The 25,137-nt window shown below is 45.6% G+C and overlaps 1 protein-coding gene across 5 annotated transcripts in view; it reads left to right on the top strand.

Annotated features, from left to right (window-relative positions):
- The window catches only part of TASOR2 (transcription activation suppressor family member 2), a 63,571-nt gene that overhangs the window by 23,531 nt on the left and 14,903 nt on the right, over positions 1-25,137 (top strand). For 3 of the 5 annotated variants that reach the window (XM_028747791.2, XM_028747790.2, XM_077935362.1), the window contains 11 exons: positions 5,151-5,276; positions 5,386-5,405; positions 5,521-5,620; positions 9,665-9,783; positions 11,445-11,548; positions 13,802-13,874; positions 13,995-14,069; positions 15,362-16,159; positions 19,450-19,626; positions 21,289-22,147; positions 24,293-24,731. In XM_028747791.2, the coding sequence (XP_028603624.2) occupies positions 5,251-5,276; positions 5,386-5,405; positions 5,521-5,620; positions 9,665-9,783; positions 11,445-11,548; positions 13,802-13,874; positions 13,995-14,069; positions 15,362-16,159; positions 19,450-19,626; positions 21,289-22,147; positions 24,293-24,731 (2,790 nt within the window). In that variant the 5' untranslated portion in view covers positions 5,151-5,250. The remainder of the gene's footprint in view (positions 1-5,150; positions 5,277-5,385; positions 5,406-5,520; positions 5,621-9,664; positions 9,784-11,444; positions 11,549-13,801; positions 13,875-13,994; positions 14,070-15,361; positions 16,160-19,449; positions 19,627-21,288; positions 22,148-24,292; positions 24,732-25,137) is intronic. The other 2 variants (XM_077935363.1, XM_028747792.2) reach the window with 2 other exon arrangements.

Below are 25,137 nucleotides of genomic sequence, written 5' to 3'. Positions count from 1 at the left end.
TTGTTTCCAAATGGGAGGTTTTCAAAGAATATTTGAAAAATAAATACAGTAGTTTAAATTCTGTCGCAGCATTCGAGGAACTTCAGTAATAGTTGCAAGGTAGATATAAGAAATTAGATTTATTAAGAAAAAAATTAATTATGATAAAAGTGTGTATTGACAATAAGTAATATGAAATCAAAATATGGAATAGACGGGAGGTTGGGTCTTTAGTGTTAAGACTAATATATGTTCTATTGTTTGTTAAGAAAATTATGTGTCTCTGGTTATTCCTGTGTGTAATTTGGTATTTGTGTGGGGTTTTTTTCTTGCTGTATCAATAAAAAAAGAAAGAAAGAGATCTGCATTTTTTTGCAGTTCTGCATGGATACTCTCCCAGAATAGCTGTATTATCCTACATATCCACCACATATGGTAGAAAGTTCCTGAGTTATCTCCGCATCTCCAACAATTACTTGACACATTTTTATACAAAAAAATGAGGCCTTTAATCATAATAATTTTATTATTTCTTTCCTGAAGAGGGGAGGAGCCTGGCTGTCTTTAGGCTCCTCCTTCCCAGGAAACGCCTCTGCGGCTGACTGGCTTATTCGTGGATCAATCAGCCTGTCAATCAATCGGACCTGTGGGTTGCTTTCTGCCGCCTGAGGCGACGCAAAACGCCTCACAGCCAGAGGGGGCTCCAAGTCTCTTTGCAGGCCCTCCTCACCCTCAGCCTGTCTATTACGGGCAGGGTTACTCGTGAGCAAGTCTCCCCCCATTGGGGTTGTGAGGAATTGCCGCCCCTCAGATCCGAGGGGCCAAAGGTTCTTGCAGGTGGGCTCCCCCTGGCGCCCAACCGACAAGATTCTTTATTATTATTATTAATTTTTATTGAATGATTTTATGTTACAAAAAACAATACAGCCATGCTACCACTACATATAATTAAGAAAGAAAGAAAAAATTACATACATTGATGTTTAGTTTGTTATTTGATGTTTACCGTCTTATTTCCTCCCAAACATTGCATACAACACACATATGTGCAGACACACCCACACCCGCGGACACAAAATGACAATAATGAAAGTAAATATTTTTCCCCCTTTTCTCTTTCAAAATCTTTTCTTCATCTTTGACTTCCTGTCAAGTCCCTTTGCATATATTTTATCTTCCTGTCAAGTCCCTTTGCATCTATTTTATCTTACATTTGAATGTACACAAAGCAATAAGCCTTTCTATATAATTTTTCTACTACATTCTGACAACATAATAGATCCTTAATTCTTGTCCACCTCCTTTGAGTTCCTTTATCACTCGAACCCTAGCACGGAGTCAAAACTATTATTATATTTTTGAACATATCTTCCATAACCATCCCATTTTTCCGCAAATTTTTGCTTGGAGTTTCCTCCGAGTTAACTAGTCAGTTCAGCCGTCTCCACCAATTCCTGTAATTTGATTTGCCAATCTGTTATTTTTGGAGCCTCCTCACCCTCCGCCTGTCCATTACGGGCAGGGCTACTCGTGAGCAAGTCTCCCCCCATTGGGGTTGCGAAGAGGGGGAGAGGAATTGCCGCCCCACAGATCCGAGGGGCCGAAGGTTTTTGCAGGTGGGCCCTTCGCGCCCAACCGACAATATTCTTTTTTTTAAATATATTTTTATTAGGTTTTTTTAAACATACCATTTCCAACAGTAATTAAACATACTTTTACATCTTATTCAAATTTTTGACTTCCATCCATCCTGTCTGGAAATTTTCCAATCTAATCTCTCCGTATGCATTTTTTATCTTCCCTATTACATTTCAGACTCATAACCAATATCTCTATCTTCACAGAACTCTAGCCATCAATTTGATTTGAATTAATTTTATAATGGAATTATTTTAGAATGCTGCATTATTTTATTGTTATTAGCCGCCCTGAGCCCGGCTTTGGCTGGGGAGGGCGGGATATAAATATTTTTTTAAAAAATATTATTATTATTATTATTATTATTATTATTATTATTATTATTATTTTCTACTTTGTAACACTTCGTATATTTCTCCTTGCAAAACGTCTTGTAGTCCTACTAGCGTCATTTGTTGATGACAGTTGCTCTTCAAATAATTCATAGACTTCTTCCAATCTTCTGCAAATCTCTGGTCCCGCAGGTTTCGAATCCTTCCTGGCATTTTGTCCAATTCTGCATAGTCCATTAATTTCGTCCGCCATTCTTCTTTCGTCGGAATTTCTTCTTGTTTCCATTTGTGGGCTAACAATACTCTTGCCGCAGTTGTTGCATATAAGAACAATTTGACATCTTGCCTATTCATGTCCTGACCTATAATACCAAGTAAAAATGTTTCTGGTTTTTAAAAAAATGTCTATTTCGACATCTTTTTCATCTCATTATAGATCATTTCCCAGAAGGTCTACCGTAGATACAACATAAATGGTTCCCAATCCTTTTTGAAGTCTCTATTGTCTATTGTCTTAGTCTCTTAATCTTTCAGTTAGTCTTGCCATTTCAGCATAATCCATTAGTTTTCTTTCATTAGCTGGTATCTTGCCACTTTTCCATTTTTGAGCCAACCGACAAGATTCTAGAAGGTTCTCTTGCCCAGGGATGGGCGGCAACCATCTTGGCTTCCCTCTTCAGGGCCAGGAAGATGCGTTGGGCATCATGGCGTCCGGCTTCTCCGGGCCTCCGCCGCCCGTTTCGCTGAATTTCGGGGGAAGCAGCCAGGCGCTGCCGGAAATGCGCGGTTTCCGCTGACGCCGGAAAGGCGAAGTAAAAGCTCCGCCGCGGCCTAAATGGTCTCCGCAACTCTCCTTCCCCACGTTCTTTGAGGTTCATTCGGCCTTTACTAGGAGCAGGGTGGATAAAAAGAAATCAATGATTTAATTAAAAAAATAATAATTGGATTTTTAAAAAATTTAAATCAGGTTTTTAAAATGAAACGCTTTCGGAGGAAAAATCTTTCTAGATACTTTTTTATTTATACTTTTTTATTTAAGTTACAATTTGATTCTTTCCCCCTCTTCCTTTTTTCTTTTTCCTTTCTCCTGTGATGAGGCTGCATTTTAATATTTTAATGTTTCAATATTTTAATGTTGTGTTTTAATCTTGTTTTTAAGTTGTATTCATTCAACTTGTTTTTATTATTGCTTGTTAGCCGCCCTGAGCCGCCTTGGCTGGGGAGGGCAGGCTATAATTAAAAATTATTATTATTATTAGTCCAAAGGCTACTCTCCTTCCCCACGTTCTTTGGGGTTTATTCAGCCTTTACTAGGAGCAGGGTGGATAAAAAAAATCAATGATTTAATTTAAAAAATAATAATTGGATTTTTTAAATTTAAATCAGATTTTTAAAATAAAACGCTTTCGGAGGAAAAACCTTTCTAAAGATACTTTTCTATTTAAGTTACTCTGTAGTCCAAAGGCTATCCATCAGGAAATAAGGATTTGTTTTAATTTTTTCATGTGTGCTGAAACTCGGTCTAAGTTGTTGGGAGTTTTTGTTTTTGGAGGAAATGATTGTTTTTCTCCTTCTAATCAAGTACAGCAGAAAAGCTGTCCAGCTATAAACATTTAACTTATTGAACCTCGCAATAATTTCATAATAATCTGTCTATGTATTCCTAATAGTATTACCAAATCAGTAATTTTTGATATAACTGTCAAAACTACTCTGAAAATTTATTATTCCAAAAATGAAACCTTCCTCTGGTTGTATATATTAAGATTGTACCAGCAAGAATGAGTCTTTATGTAAAAAAATGATTTAAATCAAGTCTTACTGACCAGTGATTTAACTCAAGTCTTACTGATTTAAATCGATTTAAATCGATTTGATTTATGTCATATCCACCCTGACTAGGAGCCAAGACTTTAGGGTGGGAGGCTCTGCCCTGTGGAACTCCCTGCCACTAGAAGTTTGGCAGGAATCATTCCTGCCTCCTTTTAGACGTTTTCAGGCAGGCCTTTGCAATACGGTTTTCTCCTTGCCAACCACCATTTATTGGACTTCTTACAATTTATGTTGCGTACACCACTCCCACTATGTTTTTTTTACAGAAATGTGGTTTATAAATATGTAAAATGAGGCTAAGCTGTTGTGTTTTTGGATGTGTTTTAAAATTAAGGTGTACTAGAAGAGATAAACAAAAGTAAGGAAGTAAATTACTCCCCTCGGCAGGAGGTGGCAAATGACTCTGGCACAGGCCTGGAAAAAAGCCGGAAACACCAAAAATAGAGGACTGGTTCAATGAAATCAGAGGCATTGTACAAATGGCTAACCTTACAAACACAGTAAAACTTGGATAGAAAAGTTCAGCCTCTCTATTTCTGATGGGAATGAGAGAACGCAGAATGAAGTAAAATCTGGAAGAAATGCAAAGGGAACGATTTTGGGGAAGTTATTTTATAGCTACGTTGTTTGTTCTTAATTTCGTAAATTTACAAATTTCTACTTTTATCTATTTATAGATCCATTGGGGGTGGGGAAAGACTTACTTTCACATATGAAATTGTTTTGCGGTGCTTGGGACACACACACCTTGCAGGATCCTGCCCGAATTTGGGGATGGATCTTGGTGAGGTCTAATGTTTTGTGGGCTGGAAAGTCTCCAATTTGAAAATTGCCATTATTATTATTATTTAGTATTATTATTAGCCCCACCCATCTTGTTTCCCCAGTCACTCTGGGAGGCTTCCAACAAAATATCAAAAATACCATATTTTTCGCTCTATAAGACGCACCAGACCACAAGAGGCACCTAGTTTTTGGAGGAGGAAAACAAGGGAAAAAATATTCTGAATCTCAGAAGCCAGAACAGCAAGAGGGATCGCTGCACAGTGAAAGAAGCAATCCCTCTTGCTGTTCTGGCTTCTGGGATAGCTGCGCAGCCTGCATTCGCTCCATAAGACACACACACATTTCCCCTTACTTTTTAGGAGGGGAAAAGTGAGTCTTATAGAGCAAAAAACACGGTACCTTGGACTTGTGAGGAGGCCATATGCAAGTCCTTGTATCTTCCCAACTGCAAGGCCAGGATCCTAACTCTGGCCTACTTTGCTGGGTTGCTGTTCAGGTTACTGAGATAAACACCTATAACACATATTGGACACAAGGAAAGGCCGCCATCCTATATGATTCACTTTATCTTATTTTTCCCAGCATTACTCGTATGAATTTTCTGGTTGTGAAGCTGCTGAAGATCCTTGGCAGACCTGCCCCTATGTAACTGTTAAATCCTCAGCACTGTGAACTGCAGAGAATGTCGCCATCAAACCACAAGAGCTCGTAAGCACCTTTGAATTAATATACGAAAACAAGTCATTTGTTCTTTAATTCCCCCAGTGGTTTTAAAACAGCTTTTACTTTCCATTCTTTCCCTTTTTCCTGTCTGCAGAGCTGAACGTAAGACAAAAGGTAAGAGCACTTCGTGTCGGTTTGGTAAACAAATTCATTTTTGATGGATTTTTCTCTTTTCGTATTGCAATTTTAATATCTCTCCCCCTCCCCACTTGGTTTTGGAAACGTTTAGCACTGTATTGTTCCTGGAAAGGTCAGCTCTTCATTCAGCAACAGCGACTGTGTGACATTGTTCTTCGTTCACCGTTTAGCAGCTCCATCCCAGCAGAGTTGTAAGTGCGATGATTCATTTCTCTTTGCTCTGATGTCTGTAGAGGAATAGCAGGGAAAAGCAGGTGCATTCTTTAAAAAAAAGATGTAATATTTATATACCACTTCCCTGGCTGTAAAGTTTAGTAGAAAGCAGTTAATAAATAATTACAGAATGTATTTTTTTAAAAAAACACTGGATGGCTTTTCCAGTTTCAAAACCAAAACATAGTAGCATCTGTGCTCGATAAAAATTACTCAAATATACTTTTTTACATGGTGGGTGTTCTAACTTCTCTCTTTTGTGTGTGTGAGTCGGAAGGCTTCTGATTTTTGGAAGCAGATCATACTCTATAAAGGAAGCGGTAGGTTGCACACTGAGGCTTTTTCAATTGCTTTTGTTGTCTAATGTGATTCACAGAATCACAAAATAGTAGAGTTGGAAGGGACCCCATGGGTCATCTAGTCCAACCCCCTGCAATGCAGGGATCCCAGCTAGAGCATCCCTGACAGATGGCCATCCAACCTCTGCTTAGAAACCTTCAAGGAAGGAGAATCCACCACCTCCTGAGGTCATCTGATCCACAGTCAAACAGCTTTTACTGTCCTACAGTTAGTTAGTTTGTTTATTCATTCATTCATTCATTCATTCATTCATTCATTCATTCCCCGCCCATCTGGCTGGGCTTCCCCAGCCACTCTGAGCGGCTTCCAACAGAGTATTAAAATACAATAGTCTATCAGACATTAAAAGCTTCCCTAAACAGGGCTGCCTTCAGATGTCTTCTAAAAGTCTGGCAGGTGTTTTTCTTTTTGACATCTGGTGGGAGGGCGTTCCACAGGGTGGGTGCCACCACCGAGAAGGCCCTCTGCCTGGTTCCCTGTAACTTGGCTTCTCACAGGGAGGGAACCGCCAGAAGGCCCTCGGAGCTGGACCTCAGTGTCCAGGCAGAACGATGGAGGTGGAGACACTCCTTCAGGTATACTGGACCGAGGCCGTTTAACATTTATGTACCATCCTACCGTAGCTTTCTGCTTCCCCAGGTGAAAAGTGTCCAGTAGTTTGATCAATTTTTTTTGACAAAGTGATAATCATAAATAAATAAGAATTAAAATGTGCACCCCACCACCGAGACCATTCCATTGTAACTATCCAACCTCCTGAAAGTTCAGCACCTCTTGCGATGGTTTGACCCCTTTCCGTTTTAACAATACAAATTCTACAAACACCCTCCCTATCTCCTAAGCATCATTTCTCTTGCATATTCCCCATCTTACCTTAATGGCACATGTTAGTTTATCATTAATAGCTATATCCCACACCTTTTTATTCCATTCTACCATTTTATATTCTGCTTGCCCCTTCCACTTCCTAGCTATAATAATTTGTGCAGCTGTCAATAAATTTGTGAGCAAGTCCTTCCTAGCCTGTGAACCTTCCAACCCATCGTCAATTGATAATAATGCTGCTTCTGGACTTTTGGTCGGTGTTAACCCAGTGATTTCTATTACAGTGGTACCTCGCAAGACGAATGCCTCGCAAGACAAAAAACTCGCTAGACGAAAGGGTTTTTTGTTTTTTGAGCTGCTTCGCAAGACGATTTTCCCTATGGGCTTGCTTCGCAAGACGGAAACGTCTTGCAAGTTTGTTTCCTTTTTCTTAACACCGTTAATACAGTTGCGACTTGACTTCGAGGAGCAACTCATAGAACACGGTGTAGTAGCCTTTTTTGAGGTTTTTAAAGACTTTGGTGATTTTTGAAGCTTTTCCAAAACTTTCCCAACACCGTGCTTCGCAAGACGAAAAAAATCGCAAGACGACAAAACTCGTGGAATGAATTCATTTCGTCTTGCGAGGCACCACTGTATCTCCTTAAACACCTTGTGCCAAAAAAATTGTACATATTTACACCCCCACCACATGTGAACATAATTCCCTGTTTCCTGGCATCTCCTTCAACATAACACTGAATATTCCCTGTTTATTTGATTTAATCTGACTGGTGTGAAATACCATCACCAAACTAATTTAGAATAATCTTCAGTAGTAGTAGTAGTAATTATTATTATTATTATTATTATTATTATTATTATTATTATTATATTATTATTATTATTATTATTATTATTTATTTATACCCCGCCCATCTGGCTGGGTTTCCCCAGCCACTCTGGGAGGCTTCCAACAAAGTATTAAAATACAGTGGTCTGTTAAACATTAAAAGCTTCCCTAAATGTTCTTATAGACAACATTTTCAACGTACGATTCTCCCATATTCCTCCCCAGCTTTGACCATCTATCTGCCCTGTTGTCTTCTTTTCCCACACCTCTTTTAATCTGATCAATCTTCATAGAATCATAGAACTGTAGAGTTGGAAGGAATCATCTCCAAACTTCTGCAGTGCAGCAGTCATCCCAAACAGCTGCCCTCTAGCTCTAGCTGGTCAGCAATCTTCCACCCTCCACATTTATGCAGTCCCAGGCAGCTAGCAACATCAGCTGGTTTATCATGGTCTTGGTGGGCCACCGCACATTTTGGGTTTTTGCTCCATGGCTCTCCAAAACATGGGAAACTCCAAAACACCTGGTTAGGACGGAACGGTAAAAATGCGCCCGTAGATTATAAGGAAGTAAAGCAGGAGTTGGGAAAACAGGACATTCTCAGCAACTTGAAATCCTTACTAGTAATCACATTTAACAGCAGCAACAATAGTATGGAGGCATAAATGGAAAAATCCACAAGGGAGTGGTTCCTGGCATGTCTAGAGACAGCAGGAAACAGACAGATTTAATTATTTAGTTTGGGGGAGAAATGGAAACCTTCAGAACGATAGGTTTGTAGAGAGATGGGCTTGCATTATCGATTTCTAGAATGCAAATTGCAGAAAGGTCAGGCTTGGAGAACATTTTCCAAATAACGGTTTATGTTGTTTTCCTGGCTACTTCAGTAAAATAAAAGGAACCGTGAAGCAGCACAGTAGCATGCCATAAAGCCCAGTTTCACAAACAGTCAATGCAGCTTGATACAAACTCCCATGGTAACCCGGAAATAATTTATCAGAAATGAGTGCCAAGCACCAGCCTACTGCTAGTGGACACGATCTGGTAGCACGTATAGGAAGGACCTTAGTTTAGTGGTAGGGCACCTGCTTGCATACTACAGGTCCAGCATTCAATTTCTCGCAGTTATCTCCAAGGCAGGGCGGGGAGAGATCCCTGGCTGAAATCCTGGACAGCTGCTGCCAGTCATTGTAGTAGATGACATTGAACTAGTTCAGGATCGGATTATTATCAGTATGGAAGCCCTGACATTTGCGGTGCTAATTCTAGCTCTCGCTTTCAGTCCCAGTTTTAGTCCCAGAAATAGGCAGTATTTCTCAGTCGCAAAGGAAGAATGGCTTCTTAAAATGACAGAATATAAGGAGCTGGCAAAGTTAACAGCAAAAATTAGAGTTCAAAATGATGAAACATTCTTTAAGGATCGGAAACCTTTTGTAGAATATCTGAAGAACTATTATAATTGCATGGAAACATGAGCAGGATTCGAAACATGAGCAAGAGTAGAAAGACATTAAGGCTAATAATTTAGGGTGTATATTACGGTATAACAATTTAGGATGTACATATGGGATGTTAAACGTTAAAATATTCTACATTAAAGGGTAAACACAGAACATCATGGAGGGGGGATGGGAAGACAGTGGATAAATTAAACATATTGTTGATAGCATAGTATGTAGACTTTTGAAAACTAAAGAAACAAATTTTTAAAAGAGACTGACAGGTTGTTGACCTGTCGCCAGTTATGTTTTCTGGTAAGGCAAGTACTGTATTTACGCGAACCTAACGCACCGCTGAATCTAATTCACGCCCTAATTTTTGCGACGTTATCTTGCCACAAATGGTGCACATTACATTCGAATAAATGCAGTAATTCTTCTCTTACTACGCAGGGGTCTGAGTAACAGAGGGCTTCATCTGTGTTGCAGTGTCTTAGGATTGTCACCGGACAGGAAAGTTTCCGGGCATTCCTTGAATCTATAACCCCCTTTTTTCTTTTGCTTAGGCCAGCCAGACTAGAGATCAGGTATGTTGTGGGCATATCTGAGCTGAGAAAAAAGTTGCCCGAAGCTGTATTTGGGGAAAACAATTACACAAATCATGAAGGTACCGTTTTAAAATTATGTAAGCTGTGCAAAGAATTATTTCCTTTCTTTATTAAAAGTGGTTAGTAGTTTCCTTTCAGGGGTCATGTTTGCTGTCTGTGTGAGATGGTTATTGCTTTCAAACTTCTTCTGGCACTTTCCTAATTTTTCCATAACTGATTCCCCCCATCCCTCATTTTCTGAATTACGGTAAAATTGGAGACATGCTTTATATAGCCAAGGAAAGCTTACTTGGGGTAATAAGGATCTTGAACTGTTTTTAAAATGATCTGTGATGGTGAAATTGGATTGGGATTTTTCAGTTTTTAAAAATAAGTTTTAAGTTAAGCTATCGTGAGCCCAGCTTTCTCCCTATAGAAATGAAAGGGGAAGCGAAACTACCAAACAGCTAATCTAGCAACCGTATTTTGAGCAACCTCTCAAAATATGGTTGTGGAAGTAACTTAGAATTTTGCCAGAATCAGATTGCATTTTGTTACGGTTACACTACTTGGAAGAAGAGTATTGACACAGATTTTTGTTCCTGGCTGCCTACCCCACCCCCAAACACATTCCTGTGTTTACAGAAAGGCAAGTCCATACACACTACTGCAAGGGGGGGTTGCAATCTGTTGAACTTCAAGGAGTACATTTTACTGCAGGGGGTTAATTCTGCTCCAAGTTGGCTTTATCTTAAAGTTAGCACTCTGTTGTGCAAACATGCAGCATTGATTTCTTATTTATAAGGTAATTTTGCATTAGGCTATCAGGGTTCATTTAGTGTTGCCAAAAAAAGAGAGACCTCCTCTCATTATCTGGGACTGGACAGCTCTTGAAATGGATGTTTGTTTATGTTACCTTCCATACCCCCAAAAGTCTGAGCCACTTACAAATGTCCTAAAATGCACATAGCTTGCCCAACATTTGAAAACAATGCAGCAGGAAATAAGAACGTTTTTTTAATCTAAAACTGCTCATTGAGTAAAATTTTATGAAAAGGGCAGATCCTTCCCTACCCAGCTAAAAGGTGAATGCCATAACTACAGTATGAACAGAGTTAGCAACCAAAAGGCTTTGGCAACCAGGAATGTCTTATCTTGGCAGCTGAAAGCTGACAGTGATGAGGCCAAGCAGATTTCCCTGGTGAAAACATTGGACAAATGGGGGAGTAGAGGACTGTCCGCTGTAAAGAAGGACACATGCCCATTATTTACCATGAGTCCAGTATTTCACCTAGGATTTGTACTTACTTTGGGTGGTGGTGGTTCTGTTTTGCTTTCTCTTTTGTTATAAGCCTTGCCTTCCTCTACCACATTTAAGTTTCACCCTTTTGTAATATTTTAGAACAATTTTAAAAAGTTAGGATATGCATTTAGGGTTAACATATTTTAAAGAGATGCTCAATGTGAATTATCAGGGTTTCCCAGGATTTTGGCTGAGTGGCCCAGTCTTCTCCCCCTTCTGCATTACTGTTCATTTGGGTTTTTTATTTTGTCGTTGTTGTGGCTTTATTTTAATTGTGACATTTGTAGAACCCACCCTGGGATTCTCAGGCAAAGGGTTAGCAATAAGTTCAAATAAATGAATACATAAATTCTGGGACAGTTACTGCATTCAGAAGTTAGGTACTGAATAATTTTTAAAACAATCAAGAGTTTTTGCAAAAATACTGAAATAAAAATGTGCTTGTTTTCTCTGCAGTCTGCCATCAAGGCATTTTGTTCCGATTATACGAAGTGGAAATGTTAAATCAAAATGAACAAAAAGTGAATCAGTTAACAGAGAGCTTAAAGGAAAAAGATCTGGTAAGTACATCATGCTTTGGAGACCAGTTTTCTGTCCTGACTTTTGTGGAGTGATGTCTGCCAGTCCTTACCTACTGATCATTCCTAGGAAAGTAAGAATTTGCATCCCTTCATTTTGACAACCTTTGTGGCCTAGGACTTCACGGAGCCCATTAACATTCTGGTGTAACAGCAGAGACAGTTTGCATAGGGAGCACCACAGAGAAGGGGTTAACAAATCAGAAAACTGGGGATCTATAAATAGAAAAAGGGCAGTTTCCAATATTCTGTTGTGGTACGACTCTAGGAATTTGCCGATTTATCTATTTGTAGAAGTATTTTTGTACTGCCAGATCATAAAAGATCAGGGCAGTGAACAAAGGGAATAGTCTTCTGGATCATTTTCTGTTCCTCGAAAACTTGCATGGTGTCTCCTCTATTCTCTGCCTCAGGCCCCCACCCCACTTTGCCACTCCCAGTTTGCATCTTCAGGTTTCATTTTCCCTTATCTGCCTTCTTCCTGGACTGAGCTTCCAAGCCATTTTCAAACTGTAGTTTCTGAAGCTGGCTTGTTAAACATGTTGTTCTAAGCCACTCTCCCTGGTCTGGATGACACAACAGGCTATGTCAGTGGAAGTGAAACTGCACACTGGTAGCGTCCTTCTTCCAGCCATGCGCAGCCAATGGGAGGAGGGGAGAGCATGTGAACCCCAAAGATCCTTCCAGCTCCTGCAGGTCATGCTAAACTATGATTTAGGGCAGGAGTCCCCAGCATGTCAAACATGGATGCAGTGGGCCCTTGAGGTCTTTCCTGGGTACCCACAAAGCCTCTGAACTCCCCAGCACCACAACACACACACACCTATACACGGTGCCCCCCTGGGCATGAGATGGCAAGGGTGGCAATCTTTCTCACTCTAGGGAGGAAGTTGAATGTGTAGTGCTCTTTCCCACTTCCTCTTTCAGCTCTGGGCTTTTTAAGGCTCAGATTAATTCTCCCGGCTCAGACTTTTGCCCAGGTCCCCTGAAAAAAGCGACGTGCGTTTGTGTATCTTTCTGCCTCAGGACGACTCTCTTTTCACCGGAGCACAGCTCAAAGTGAAAGTAAAATGAAAGTAAAGGTCTGCTGTCAAAGCGCAGCTATCAGTACTGAAAGTGAAACAAGGCTGCACCAGGAGAGCCCGAGGTTTCTACCTCCTTTTAAAATAGTTAGCAAACAAGAGCAGCAGTCGTACGAAGATCTGGCTGTAGGTGTGCCTCTATTCAGGGCCCAGCTGCCCTTGCAACACAGCTGGTCTTGTGGAGCTGAAGACCTTGAGCTAGCCAGGCCCTGATTGAAATGTCAGCTCCCACATAAGCTCAGGACAGCAGGGCTGTTGTGGCAATTACAAGAAGTTCCTAGAATTGGCAGGGACTCCAAGGCTCATCTTGTCCAGCCCCCTGCCATCAATGTGTGTTAAAATTTTTGAACACTGAGCAGCATTTTAAGGATGCTAGATTAATAAGAACAAGTAGTCTTGGGCTGCTGTTGCTTTTACTGTATTCCATCCTACTTTTGTAATTGTAATTTGTTTTAAACTGTTTTTAACGTTGATTTTGAAATTGTTGTAACCCAACATTTCTAATGGAATAAGAGCACACCCACCAGCATTAAGAAAAAGTGCTGTTGTGGGACAGTGTTGGCTCAGGGAGACCTTGGTTTGAATGTAAAAGAGCTCTGTGGGATCTGACTGAAGATCCCATCTATTCCAACATCTGGTTTTCTGCAGCAGCCAACCAGCTTGGAATTCCCACTTCGCTGTTAAACTCACTGTTCTCTGCTGCTCTTCTCCAGCCACACACCATACTTTAATCAGCTGCTGCAAGAATTAAAAACCAACCAACAAACCACCCTTTGGAGATAACAAAAATAAATGCGCAAATTTGAACTGTATGAAATGGACATTTAAAACAATTGAGAGCATGTATATTGCTTTGATGGATCAAACCAAGGCTCGTGCAAGCCAATATTCTGTTTTCACCTAAAAAGGGGTGTTAAACTGATCCTAGCTTGAGAAGGGGAAGGATCTTGGCTCAGTTGCTGAGCACATGTTTTGCATGCAGACAGGGTCAGGTTCAATCCTTGGGTAGAGCTGTGAATGTCTGCAGTCTGAAACCTTGGGCAGGTACTGCCAGTTGGTGTAGACATTGCTGGACTAGATGTACTAAAGGGTTTGACTCCCTAAAGGGTGCCTTCCTGTGTTCCTATGGTGACCTTTTCCCTATGCTTTGTAGGCACTTGTCAAATATTTAAATGACCGGGCGATTCTCATCCTACTTTCCTCATCTGCCATAGTAAAGGAAAAAGGTAAGAATAAAAGATCTGAAGTTTGCTGTGGTTTTAAAAAATATATCTATATGTGATCTTAATGGAAGAGTCAGATTTGTAGCTCTTACCAGTCTCCCCCTCTCTCTCTCCTCTCTGCAGATTCTGGCCCGGGCGAATCTACGTGTCTTCAGGCCTTGTTTTTAATCTCTTCCCCGAGGCCTAAGTGTTTAACAGGTACTATCCCTTTGCTTGGCCTTGACAGGCTGAATTCAGGCAGCACAATGGAACCTCGGTTGTCGAACGTAATCCGTTCCCGTTTGATTTCCGAAACGTTCCACAACCGAGGTGCAAATGCCAGTTGGCATTTTAAAAATGCAGAAAAGTGCCTCGGAAGCCGTTCGACTTCCGAGGTGCGTTTGAAAACGGAAGCATTCACTTCCGGGTTGTCGGCGTTTGGGTTACTTCCAAAGCATTCAACAACCAAGGTTCCACTGTATTTGATAGGCTCCACCCCATGTCACATACAGCCTTGCATCTCCAGGGACGTCCAAAGATGCAAACTCTGATTTCCGCTTCCTTCCAAGCCAGAATTGAAAAAGAGAGAGTTTGGAATGGGTTTCTGATTCTGGCCTAGGGAGGAAGGGAATGCAAGCCGTAATTTGCCAGTTTGGAGGCCCTAGCAAACCATGGTTAGCGCCTAATAGGAGGCAGAAGGAAGCCATGGGTGGGATGGGAAGTGGCAGCCCACAGCTTGTCTCCCAAACCATGGTTTGGAGGACCATCCAAATTGGGCAGTAGAATCTTCTTTCTCCGCCTTTGCAATGTTTTCAATTGCACTAAAACTTTTTCTGCTGCTCCAGAGAAGCGGACACGGAGCAATGGATCCAAACTACAAGAAAGAAGATTCCACCTAAACATTAGGAAGAACTTCCTGACAGTAAGAGCTGTTCGACAGTGGAATTTGCTGCCAAGGAGTGTGGTGGAGTCTCCTTCTTTGGAGGTCTTTAAGCAGAGGCTTGACAACCATATGTCAGGAGTGCTCTGATGGTGTTTCCTTCTTGGCAGGGGGTTGGACTCGATGGCCCTTGTGGTCTATTCCAACTCTATGATTCTATAACTGGATGATCAGCAAAGCCATTGGATGTCTGCTTGGCCGTGTGGCCAGGGATAGGGAACCCCAGACCTGGAGGCCAAATGTGGCCCTCCATACCTCTTCGATTGGCCCTCATGAGTCTTTTATCCCTAGCCATACACCCTCTTGAGAGACAGGCCTGTTTGGCTTGGCTGGAATGCCTCCTTGAACTCTGATATAATGCTTATTGCTTGCCTAGGCTAGAGAGGGGTGTGCAAGTGTCTGTGTGGGGGGGGGGATACAAAGATAAATTTCACATTTATTCTCATTGCTTTTGTCCCTGCCCCTCTGTCCCCCAGGCATGTGGCTCTCAGAAGGTTGCAAAGGTCACGCGCATGCTTGTTTTTCTTGTGATGGGTGCACGTTGCATTAATAGTGTGTTTCTTCTTGGCAGCAAAAGATTTGAAATGCGAACACGGGGCAAACAAGAGATATTCACAAGTCGCTCTGGTTCTGCCAGGGCTCCACCATGCATTGGTGGAAGCGGCCAAGCATCCCGTCGACAGCGGAGACCCACTCAGCACTTTGGTGAAGCTGCACCTCCAGGAGTTTGCAAAGCTTGATAAGAAGAATTTGCGGCCGTCCACCTGCAGCCTCGATAGCCCGCCCCTCTCCTCTTTCGATGTGTTCTCGAAGAAGCCTGAGCTTGAATCTCTTTCCGAAAAGTGTCCCCAAAGCTCTCTCTTCCGCCTGCAGTTTTACCTGTCTCATCCCCAAAACTATGCGCTGGAAATGTCAACGGCTACCGCTTTCCTACATGGCAGAACTCGGTCTTCCAGAGGCAGCGGCGGCAGCAGCAACTTGCAGGAGGCCGACACTTCTTCAGGTTTGAATTTGGACTCTTTGGCACGCCACGAGCCCATTGGCACGGTTGAAACGGCCAGGACTCAGCGTCCGGGGCAGCCGGCCCCACATAGCAAAGAGGCTGATGTGGAACCCAGTGAGATGGGAGAGCGGACTTTGGAGCAGCACAAGAGGAAATCCAGTAGGCTCCTTGTGGCAAATGCAAGGAAGAAATTGTCTCCTCCGAAGGAGGTTTCCAGCAAGGAGGACAAAGGAAAGCAGAAAAAAGCCAGAAAGGAAAATTCGAATCTCTCCTTGCCAGCTTCCAAAAATTCAGAATCGCCTGGCGGCTCTAACGAACCTACCCTTAAATTAAAAATTCTTCAGAACCCGCTAAGGAGGAAGAGAGGTGAGTGCACGGACTTAACCCTAATACAGATTTTCTTTCAGGTGAGCACTTTTAAATGCCAGTACGGTGCTTGGGGTGGCGGTGCAATTCAAAGCAATGTGCCTGCCCACAGAGCTACTCTGCTAGAGCCATTCAGCACCAGGAGGCACGTTATCCATGCTGCAAAAACATGCTGCCTCGCTTCCTGGAATGTTCTGTCTCCACTGACAGAGAGGTTTGAAAGAGATTCTTAGCCTCCCATAGCAGAGTTAGTGCAATGGTTGATTGCCTCAATCAAGCACATCAAACTCGGTTAGATTTGCTCTCATCCACCTTTAAACAAAATGCTGAGGCTAGAATAAATCCCAGACTCTTGGCTTTTCAAATTGGAAATCTAAGATAAGCAATTGTATTAATTTTACTTTTTTTATTACTTATTTCATATGCAGTCTTTCCGTTACCTGCAGGCTGTAAAAATCTGTTTTACCATGTGGCGGCTAGCTTCTTCCAAAGGGGGGGGGGGAGATATAGAGAGGTTGAGGGAGAAGCAAAGGCTGTTGGGAGCACTGGCGGAGGAAGAGGTGTGCGGGGGGAGCGCACCACCCCCAGCAGCGCAATCCCGGTGGGGTGCCATTGCGGCTGCCCCCCCCGCCGCCGCCTGTGCTGGGAGCCACGCCCCTACGGGCTGCACACCATGCCCCGAAGGCGCACTCCCCGCCCCTACGGATGGCACACCACGCCCCCCAGGACATGCGCCAGCTGCACCTTCGCCTGATTTCTGCCCCCCCCCCCCCGGTGCCGGAGCATGAAGCTCCATCACTGGGTGGGAGCCTGCTGAGTCCCACCTATGGTAACTTGAGCCTCGGGGGTCAGTAACTGTATAATACAGCAAATACCAGTTGCTGGAAATCAGGAGTTTGGAGAGCCTAGTGCTGTGGGTTGCATCAGCTCTTGGGCAACTCTCCAGAGGTTTCATAGCAGCAGTGGGTGTGGCCACTCCACACACACCCTTGATGTACACAGGCACAGAGTTCCCTCCTCCCCATTCAGCTTACTGGTGCAGATCAGCGCTGAGTCCTGTTTATGTATTTATTGTTTCCTGCTGCTGCAACAATTAGTTGGGTGTTGTTGTTTTTTGCCGGGGTGCAGAAAGAATTGCTTGGAGGGCTCTTTCAGGCCTCCAGACTAGGGGTGCACTGCCACTGCTCCAAACACTCTTGAGACCCAGGGCACTGGAAGGATGGCCGGTTTTTCCATGAGATCCTCCATTTGCATCATGAATGCATTTATGCATTTATTTCAAAGATTTATGTAACACTTAACACGGTCGTCTCTTAAGTGGTGTACAGTAATGGTCGAAAGATAAAGCAAAGGTAAATCAGTTAAAATTAATCCCCCACCCACCCCACCCAAATCAGAAAACATACTTAAAATTCCTGCTGGAGTACAGTGGTACCTCGCAAGACGAACGCCTCGCAAGACGGAAAACCCGCTAGACGAAAGGGTTTTCCGTTTTGGAGGCGCTTCGCAAAACGAATTTCCCTATGGGCTTGCTTCGCAAGACGACAGCCCATAGGGAAATCTCCGGGACAGCGGGGAGGCGCAGCGCGTCTTCCCCGCTGTCCTTGGACCTCCTCCGAAGCCTGGCAGCGGGGCGGGGACACCTCCTCCCGCCGCCGCCGGGCTTCGGAACGATGCCCCGATGCCGAGCGGGGGGGGGAACGCCTCCTCCGCCGCCAGCCATCGGGACGATGCCCCGATCCGGGCGGCGGGGGGCGGGAACGCCTCCCCCCGCCGCCCGCCATCGGGACGATGCCCCGATCCTGGGCGGCGGGGCAGGAACGCCTCCCCCCGCCGCCCGCCATCGGGACGATGCCCCGATCCCGGGCGGCGGGGGGAAACGCCTCCCCCCGCCGCCCGCCATCGGGACGATGCCCCGATGCCGGGCGGAGGGGCGGGAACGCCTCCCCCCGCCGCCCGCCATCGGGACGATGCCCCGATCCCGGGCGGCGGGGCGGGAAGCCTGGGCGCGCTGATCTCAGCGCGCGCAGGCTTCGGCATGCTGGCACCTGTCCGCAAGCAGCGGCAGCGCTGCCGCTGCTTGCGGAAAGGTCCGCGAAGCCTGGGCCGGCCAGCTTTTGAAGGCAGGCGGGGGGAGCAAAGACTTTCGCCCCCGCCAGCCTTCAGAAGAGGTCCAGGACCTCTTCTGAAGGCTGGCGGGGGCGAAAGTCTTTGTCCCCCCCTGCCTGCCTTCCCAGGGGCTTTTAAATCGCCCCGGACAGCGGATAAGTCCTCTGCTGTCCCGGGCGATTTTAAAATGCCGCCCGTCAGCATTTTAAGATCGCCCCGGACAGCGGAGACGTCCTCCGCTGTCCCGGGGTTTTTTAAAATGCTGGGGGTGGGAAGAAAAGCCCTTGTCCCCCCCCCCCCAGCCTTCAGAAGAGGTTGGGGGACAGACTGTCCCCGGACCTGGTCTGAAGGCGGTTTCCCTAGGAACGCATTAATTGATTTTCAATGCATTCCTATGGGAAACCGTGCATCGCAAGACGAAAAACTCGCAAGAAGAAAAAACTTGCGGAACGAATTAATTTCGTCTTGCGAGGCACCACTGTACATTCATACCTCGGGATAAATGTGCTTCAAGTTAAGTATTTCCGGGTTGCGCTCTGCAGTGACCCGGAAGTAACAGAGTGCGTTACTTCCGGGTTTTGCCCCGCGCACATGCGCAGACGGTCAAAATGATGTCACGCGCATGCGCGGAAGTGGCGAAACGCAACACGCAGGTGCGGGTTGCGTATGCTTCAGGATGTGCACGGGGCTCTGGAATGAATCCCATTCGCATCTCGAGGTACCACTGTATTTAAAAACGTCTTCAGTAGGTGCTGGACTTTCAAGAGGGTGGGGGCCTTTCTGATCTCAGCTGGGAGGGACTTCCGTGGGATAAAGCCAATGATGTTTAACCCCCCACCCCGGCTCCTGGTGGGTGCAAGCTATGTGTCAGAGCCACATGGGGCCTGGGAGGCCCTTCTATGGGTGCCCCTGACACTGGAGGTTAGATGAGTGGCTGAGCCTCATTAATGCACCTCCCTCCCATGGCAGATCTGCCTGGCACCTTCCAGGGCATGTTGGGGTCTGAACTGGGCATCGCCCACATGCAAAGCAGCTAGGGCTCTTCATTGATCTGAGCATGGGGCAAGTAATGTTTGAATTGGGCCAGCATTTGTGTGGATCCTAAGGGCTCTCTGCAAGGATTTTATCGCTTCCTTACGCCTTATTCCTTCTCGACGCTAGAGACCTTTCTTTTCTCGTAGGCGCTGAGGTTTTGTCTGCGGAATTTGTTCAGCAAACGCCGTGCGAGTCGGCTGTGAAGGCCGCCCCCTCTTCTGAGAGCCTTGGAGTGGAAGAGAAGAAGTCCCGGGTCTCGAAACAAAAAAAAGACTCCACCGCTGAAAACGTTTCGAGCGAGAAGATGAGCACGAGGAACCAAAGTAAGAGGACGGTGCTTGAAACGCAGAATTGGAATTAGGATTAAGATGATGCTTTGGCTTGGCTTCCCCTTGAAAGGATGAGCAGCTGGAGGCTGGTGTTTTCCTTCCCGTCCCAAGGATGTTTCTTTCCCTTTGCGTCACCCTCCCCATGGCATGGGCAAAGGGCTTTCTAATGCCTTTGCGGCTCTTTCCAAAGTCGTCCCCCCACCCCCATCCTGGTGGCATCTTATGCTCCTGCGCTTGCGTGGACCGAGGCACAGGAGCGGTCCTGCCACACGGGTGAAAGAGGAAGCTAAAGAGCCTTTGCCTTTTAGTTGAGCGTAGCCCAAGATGGCTGACGCTTTTAGTCCTTCCTGGGTTGACAGTTGTGGACCCTAGTTCAAATCAGTGAACAAAGGGACCCGGGTCAGGCAGCGACCAAGACGCTGAGTCAGATGTTGTAAAGTCAGTGGCTAGGGAGCCACGCAGGGCTGATGACTCTGAGCCTGATACTGATCACCGGAGGGCCACTAAACCCCAAGCTGGTGGGCACGAGTCCCGTGGACCACATCCCAGAGCGCCAGGTCCCATAGAGACAGGACCCCCATGGGTGCCTCTCTCTGAACCTGTGGAACTGAGTGCCTCCCACCGTACCAACAGTTGGCCCTTTAAAGTCTTTAGTTCCTAGAAAGGGAGGTGGATTTCTTGAAACACATGGTTCATAGTGCTTCCTGCGGGTTCATTAGCAGGAAAGTGAAGGTGCTCAGGAAACTATGGCAACCTGAGTTTGATGGGATTTCTCTATAATCACCATACTGGCCTGAATATAAGCCGCACTCCCCCCCCCCCCCCAAATTTCAACCATGAAAAGTTAAAAGTGTGGCTTATATTTACGACCTTAAGCTAGGAGTGCGGCGAAGCGGCGTCCGCCCTGTGCATACTCCCCCGTCCTCTCCCACCAAGGCTGGGAAGGGAGGGAGAGCGAGGAAGGGGAAAGGCTGCCAGTATGCAGCGAGGAGCAGTGAGGAAGGGAGTGGCTTATATTAGGGTATTTTTTCCTCCCCCCCCCTCCAATTTTAAAGGTGCAGCTTATATTTGGGTGTGGCTTATATTCCAGCCAATATGGTAGCTACAGTCATGGGGAAAAGAAAGTACACCCTCTTTGATTTCTGTGGTTTTACATATGGCTTAATAACAATAATCTGTTTCTTAGGAGTTCTGAGGTTATATTTACCTGATTTAAAGACGTGCTAAGAAACAGATCATTGTTATGATGTCCTCATATGTAAGACCACAGAACTTGAGGGTGTACTTTCTTTTTCCCATAACTGTATAGCTTTATCTGTAACTAATTGAATGTATCTGTAGCTAACTATAACAACAGCTAGAGAGAGCCTTTTAAAATCCTACCTGTATGCAGCATACAAGGCTCTCTTCTCCCTCCCCGGCCACTTTGTCCTTACAATGACCCTGCGAGGAAGGTTAGGTTGAGACATAGCGGCTGTCTCAAAGTGGTCACTTGGCAACCTTCATGACTGAACAGGGACTGGGAATGTTAGCACGAAACCACAAGTGCTGCACCATATTGGCTCTCAGAAAACCGCTAGCCTTTCATGGTGCTTTTTTGTAAGGGTGGAACTGTCTTAGCAGCCCGCTCTGAAGCTTACTTCTTTTCTTACGCAGTGAAGAGGAAAAGTTCCCACCAGCGGGAGGACGAAATCCCTCCGGCTAGCGATGAGAACGATCCTTCGAGAGAGAGAAGCCTGGACCAGGATGCTTGCCCATCTCCCAAAGTGCTCAACTGCGACTCCCACGCCTTGAACCTGTTGGCCGACCTGGCGCTGAGCTCCAACTCCCCGCTGCTCAGCAACAGCAGTGGCGCCTCCTTGCCCCCCAGCCCCTCCCGGGAGCGCCGCCGCTTGCACAAAGGGAAACATTCGGACAAGTCTTCGGATCACGAATATCACAGAGTGACGAAGAAGCTGAAAACGGCTTCCTTCTCTGGCAAGACGGGCCCAGAGTCTGATTTGTCTCCTGAGCAAAGTGGAGAGGGCAGAGAGTCTCCTTCCAGCTCTCATGAAAACAACCCCGCGGGTTCCAGCAAAAGGAGGGCTGCGAAACCCAGTTTGGCGACACCTCCAAGGGAGACGGGTTATCTTTCGGATTCGAGCATTCACTCCTTGATTTCTTCTGAGCACTCGTACGCCTCTCCGGTGTCTGAATCTTGCAAGAAGGGGGCCCCGGGCACCAAGAACGGTGTCAAGAATGCCAGGCTGGGGCCTTTAGTTGGGAAAGTCATGCCTTTCCGGCACCAGCAGAGGATCTGCCACCCTCACAAGCAGTTGAGGGGCTACATACCATTCACACGCTCTGCCGTCATGGCCGCAAGATTGAAGGAAGACTTCTCCAAGTCCCATAAAGTGACCTTTTGCGACAAAACTGTCAAAGTGACTTTCCAGTGGGAGGCAGACTACCCTCCCAACTTAGATAGCAAATACACTAATAATATCTTAGAGAGAACAGTAATTCGAGCTGTACACGGGTAAGTAATTCCCAGCTTTGGAAAGATACTCATTGTATGAAATGCATTCAAGCCACAAGTAAGATAAATAAAATCATAACTTAAAAGGTAAAGTAAAGGACCCATGACAGTTAAACCCAGTCGCAGATGACTCTGGGGTTGCGGCGCTCATCTCGCTTTTCAGGCCGAGGGAGCCGGCGTTTGTCTGCAGATAGTTTTTCCGGGTCATGTGGCCAACCAGAGCAGCACATGGAAACGCCATTTACCTTCCCGCCGGAGTGGTACCTATTTATCTACTTGTACTTCGTGCTTTCGAACTGCTAGGTTGGCAGGTACAGGGACCAAACAACGGGAGCTCACCCCATCGCGGGGATTCAAACTGCCGACCTTCTGATCGGCAAGCCCAAGAGGCTCAGTGGTTTAGACCACAGCGCCACCCGCGTCCCTTCATAACTAGGTAGAATTAAAAGCCTGGCAATAGTGGTGAGAATGCAGATAGGAGCTGGGTGATCTCTCCAGGATCATGAAGATGGGGTTAAATACTCAGTTTGGCTGCGTACCCATTCCCTTCTTGGAACAGACACGAACAGCCAACACAGGATATAACCCCTGCTAGAGGGGACGCGGGTGGCGCTGTGGGTAAAAGCCTCAGCGCCTAGGGCTTGCCGATCGAAAGGTCGCGGTTCGAATCCCCGCAGCGGGGTGCGCTCCCGTTGCTCGGTCCCAGCGCCTGCCAACCTAGCAGTTCGAAAGCACCCCCGGGTGCAAGTAGATAAATAGGGACCGCTTACTGGTGGGAAGGTAAACGGCGTTTCCGTGTGCGGCTCTGGCTCGCCAGAGCAGCGATGTCACGCTGGCCACGTGACCCGGAAGTGTCTCCGGACAGCGCTGGCCCCCGGCCTCTTGAGTGAGATGGGCGCACAACCCCAGAGTCTGTCAAGACTGGCCCATATGGGCAGGGGTACCTTTACCTTTACCTTTAATCAGCTGATAAGCAGGGGGTCCTGTTCTGATTCAGGAAGGGATTTGGGTCAAAAGCCCTGGCAAAGTGGAGGGGGAAATTGTTCTGGCAGTGCCTTGCAAGGTGATTTGAAGTCTCCCCACTTAGGGACTTAAAAGCACCTTGCTCCCGAAGTCAGGTGGTTGATGGGAGGATAGCCTTGCCCACATGTCAAATTTTGCCCACAAGCTTGATCCTGATAAGGAGCTGGCCTGTAGAGCCAAAATGGGTTGCCACCTGTACACTGCATCGATAGGGCCAAGATCATGGGCTGCTTTCAGGATCTTCCCTAGCAGGACATTGAGAGCAACAGGAATAGATGGAGAGTGCCTGTCAGGAGACATTGCCCCAGAGAGCACCTTGTTCCAGGCAGCCTCTCCAGTAGGAGAAGATGACAGTCTCTGGGATCATAGAATCATAGAACTGTGGAGTGGGATCCCAAGGGTCATCTAGTCCAACCCCCTGCCATATAGGGAAACTCAGCTGAAGCATCCATGACAGATGACCATCTGACCTCTGCTGAAAAACTTCCAAGGAAGGAGAGTCTACCACCTCCCGAGGTCGTCTGATCCACAGGCAAACAGCTTTTACTGCCCAATAATAATAATAATAATAATAATAATAATAATAATAATAATAAAAGAAAAAAATATTAACATTTCTGTACCATCCTACAGTAGCATTATGCATCCCCAGGTGAAAAGTGTCCAGTAGTTTGATCATTTTTTTTGGACAAAGTAATAATCATAAATAAATAAGAATTAAAATGTGCATCCCAAAACCGAGACCATTCCATTGTAACTATCCAACCTCCCAGAATTTCAGCACCTCTTGCGATGATTTGAACGCAATGTTTTAACAGTACAAATTCTACAAACAGCCCTTTAGATATTTGAAGATGGCTCTCATATCTCCTCTCAGTCCCTCTTTTCCAGGCTTAGCATACCCAGCTCCTTCAACCGTTCCTCATAAGGCTTGGCTTCTAGACCCTTGATCATCTTAGTTGCCCTCCTCTGCACACATTGCAACCTGTCAGCATCCTCCTTCAATTGTTTATGCAGGACCCAAGCCGTGTAAAGACAAAAATGATGTGATTTCACCCAGTCAGGTAGAGAGCCTTAAAATAGAACTTCTCAAGAATAAGTCTGCATTTCCTTTTTCTGTAGGCCCTGGGACACCCGCTTGTTGGATGATTCGGATGAAATGATGCGCATCCTGCATATGTGGGTGGCGCTGTTTTATAACAAGCCGTTCAGATCCCCTACAATAAGGAACGTGGTCGAATACCGCAACCCTTCCAAATTTGTCTCACTGAGAAGCATCGTGGATGCCTTTGAAGTCATCGACGACGATTGCGAGGGGTCGTACAGCTTGGAGAAATGCCCCGCGGACTCTCTCTCCGATGATAACCGGACGCCCAGAGAAGCAGACGAGAGGGCGGTTTCTTCCTCGGAGAAGCCCCTCTCCTGTAATGAACTGTCCTCTACGAATTGCATCGATGAGGCTCCCATCGTTATCCCTGATGACCCCAGTGATCTGCCTGAGGAGGAAGAGTCCCATGTTGCTGCCAGCAAACCTAAAGAGAAGGTTAATCCTTCTGACAAAGTAAGATAGACTTTGGTAGATCGGCTCAGGCCAGGTGTCAGTGTTGGGCAGGAGGCGGATGCTGAGTGCCAGGAGCCTGGCTGGTACACTTGGCACCATTTAGCAGGGAGGGGCTCAGAGCTACAGCTGGGCATAGCTACATCTATAAAACCATATGGGTAATTTAACTTCAAAGCCTGGAACCTCTTGCAGTTTTTGAGAACTGCCTTATAGTGACTCGGACCACTGGTCCATTTGACTCAGTAGTATGCTGAGTTAACTACACTGACTGGCAATGATTCTCAAGCCTCTATGCCCTGTCTGCAGATGCCAGGGATTCAACCTGGGTTCTGCTTGCCTAGTGAGTGTTCTGCTACTGAGTTACAGCCCGGATTACCCAATTTTCACTCATGAATGAGACTTGAGG

Source organism: Podarcis muralis, chromosome 10, assembly GCF_964188315.1.
Source record: "Podarcis muralis chromosome 10, rPodMur119.hap1.1, whole genome shotgun sequence".
Classification (NCBI taxonomy): Eukaryota; Metazoa; Chordata; class Lepidosauria; order Squamata; family Lacertidae; genus Podarcis; species Podarcis muralis.
Note: the sequence above shows the minus strand (reverse complement) of the source record. Positions and strands in the feature narration are given on the sequence as shown.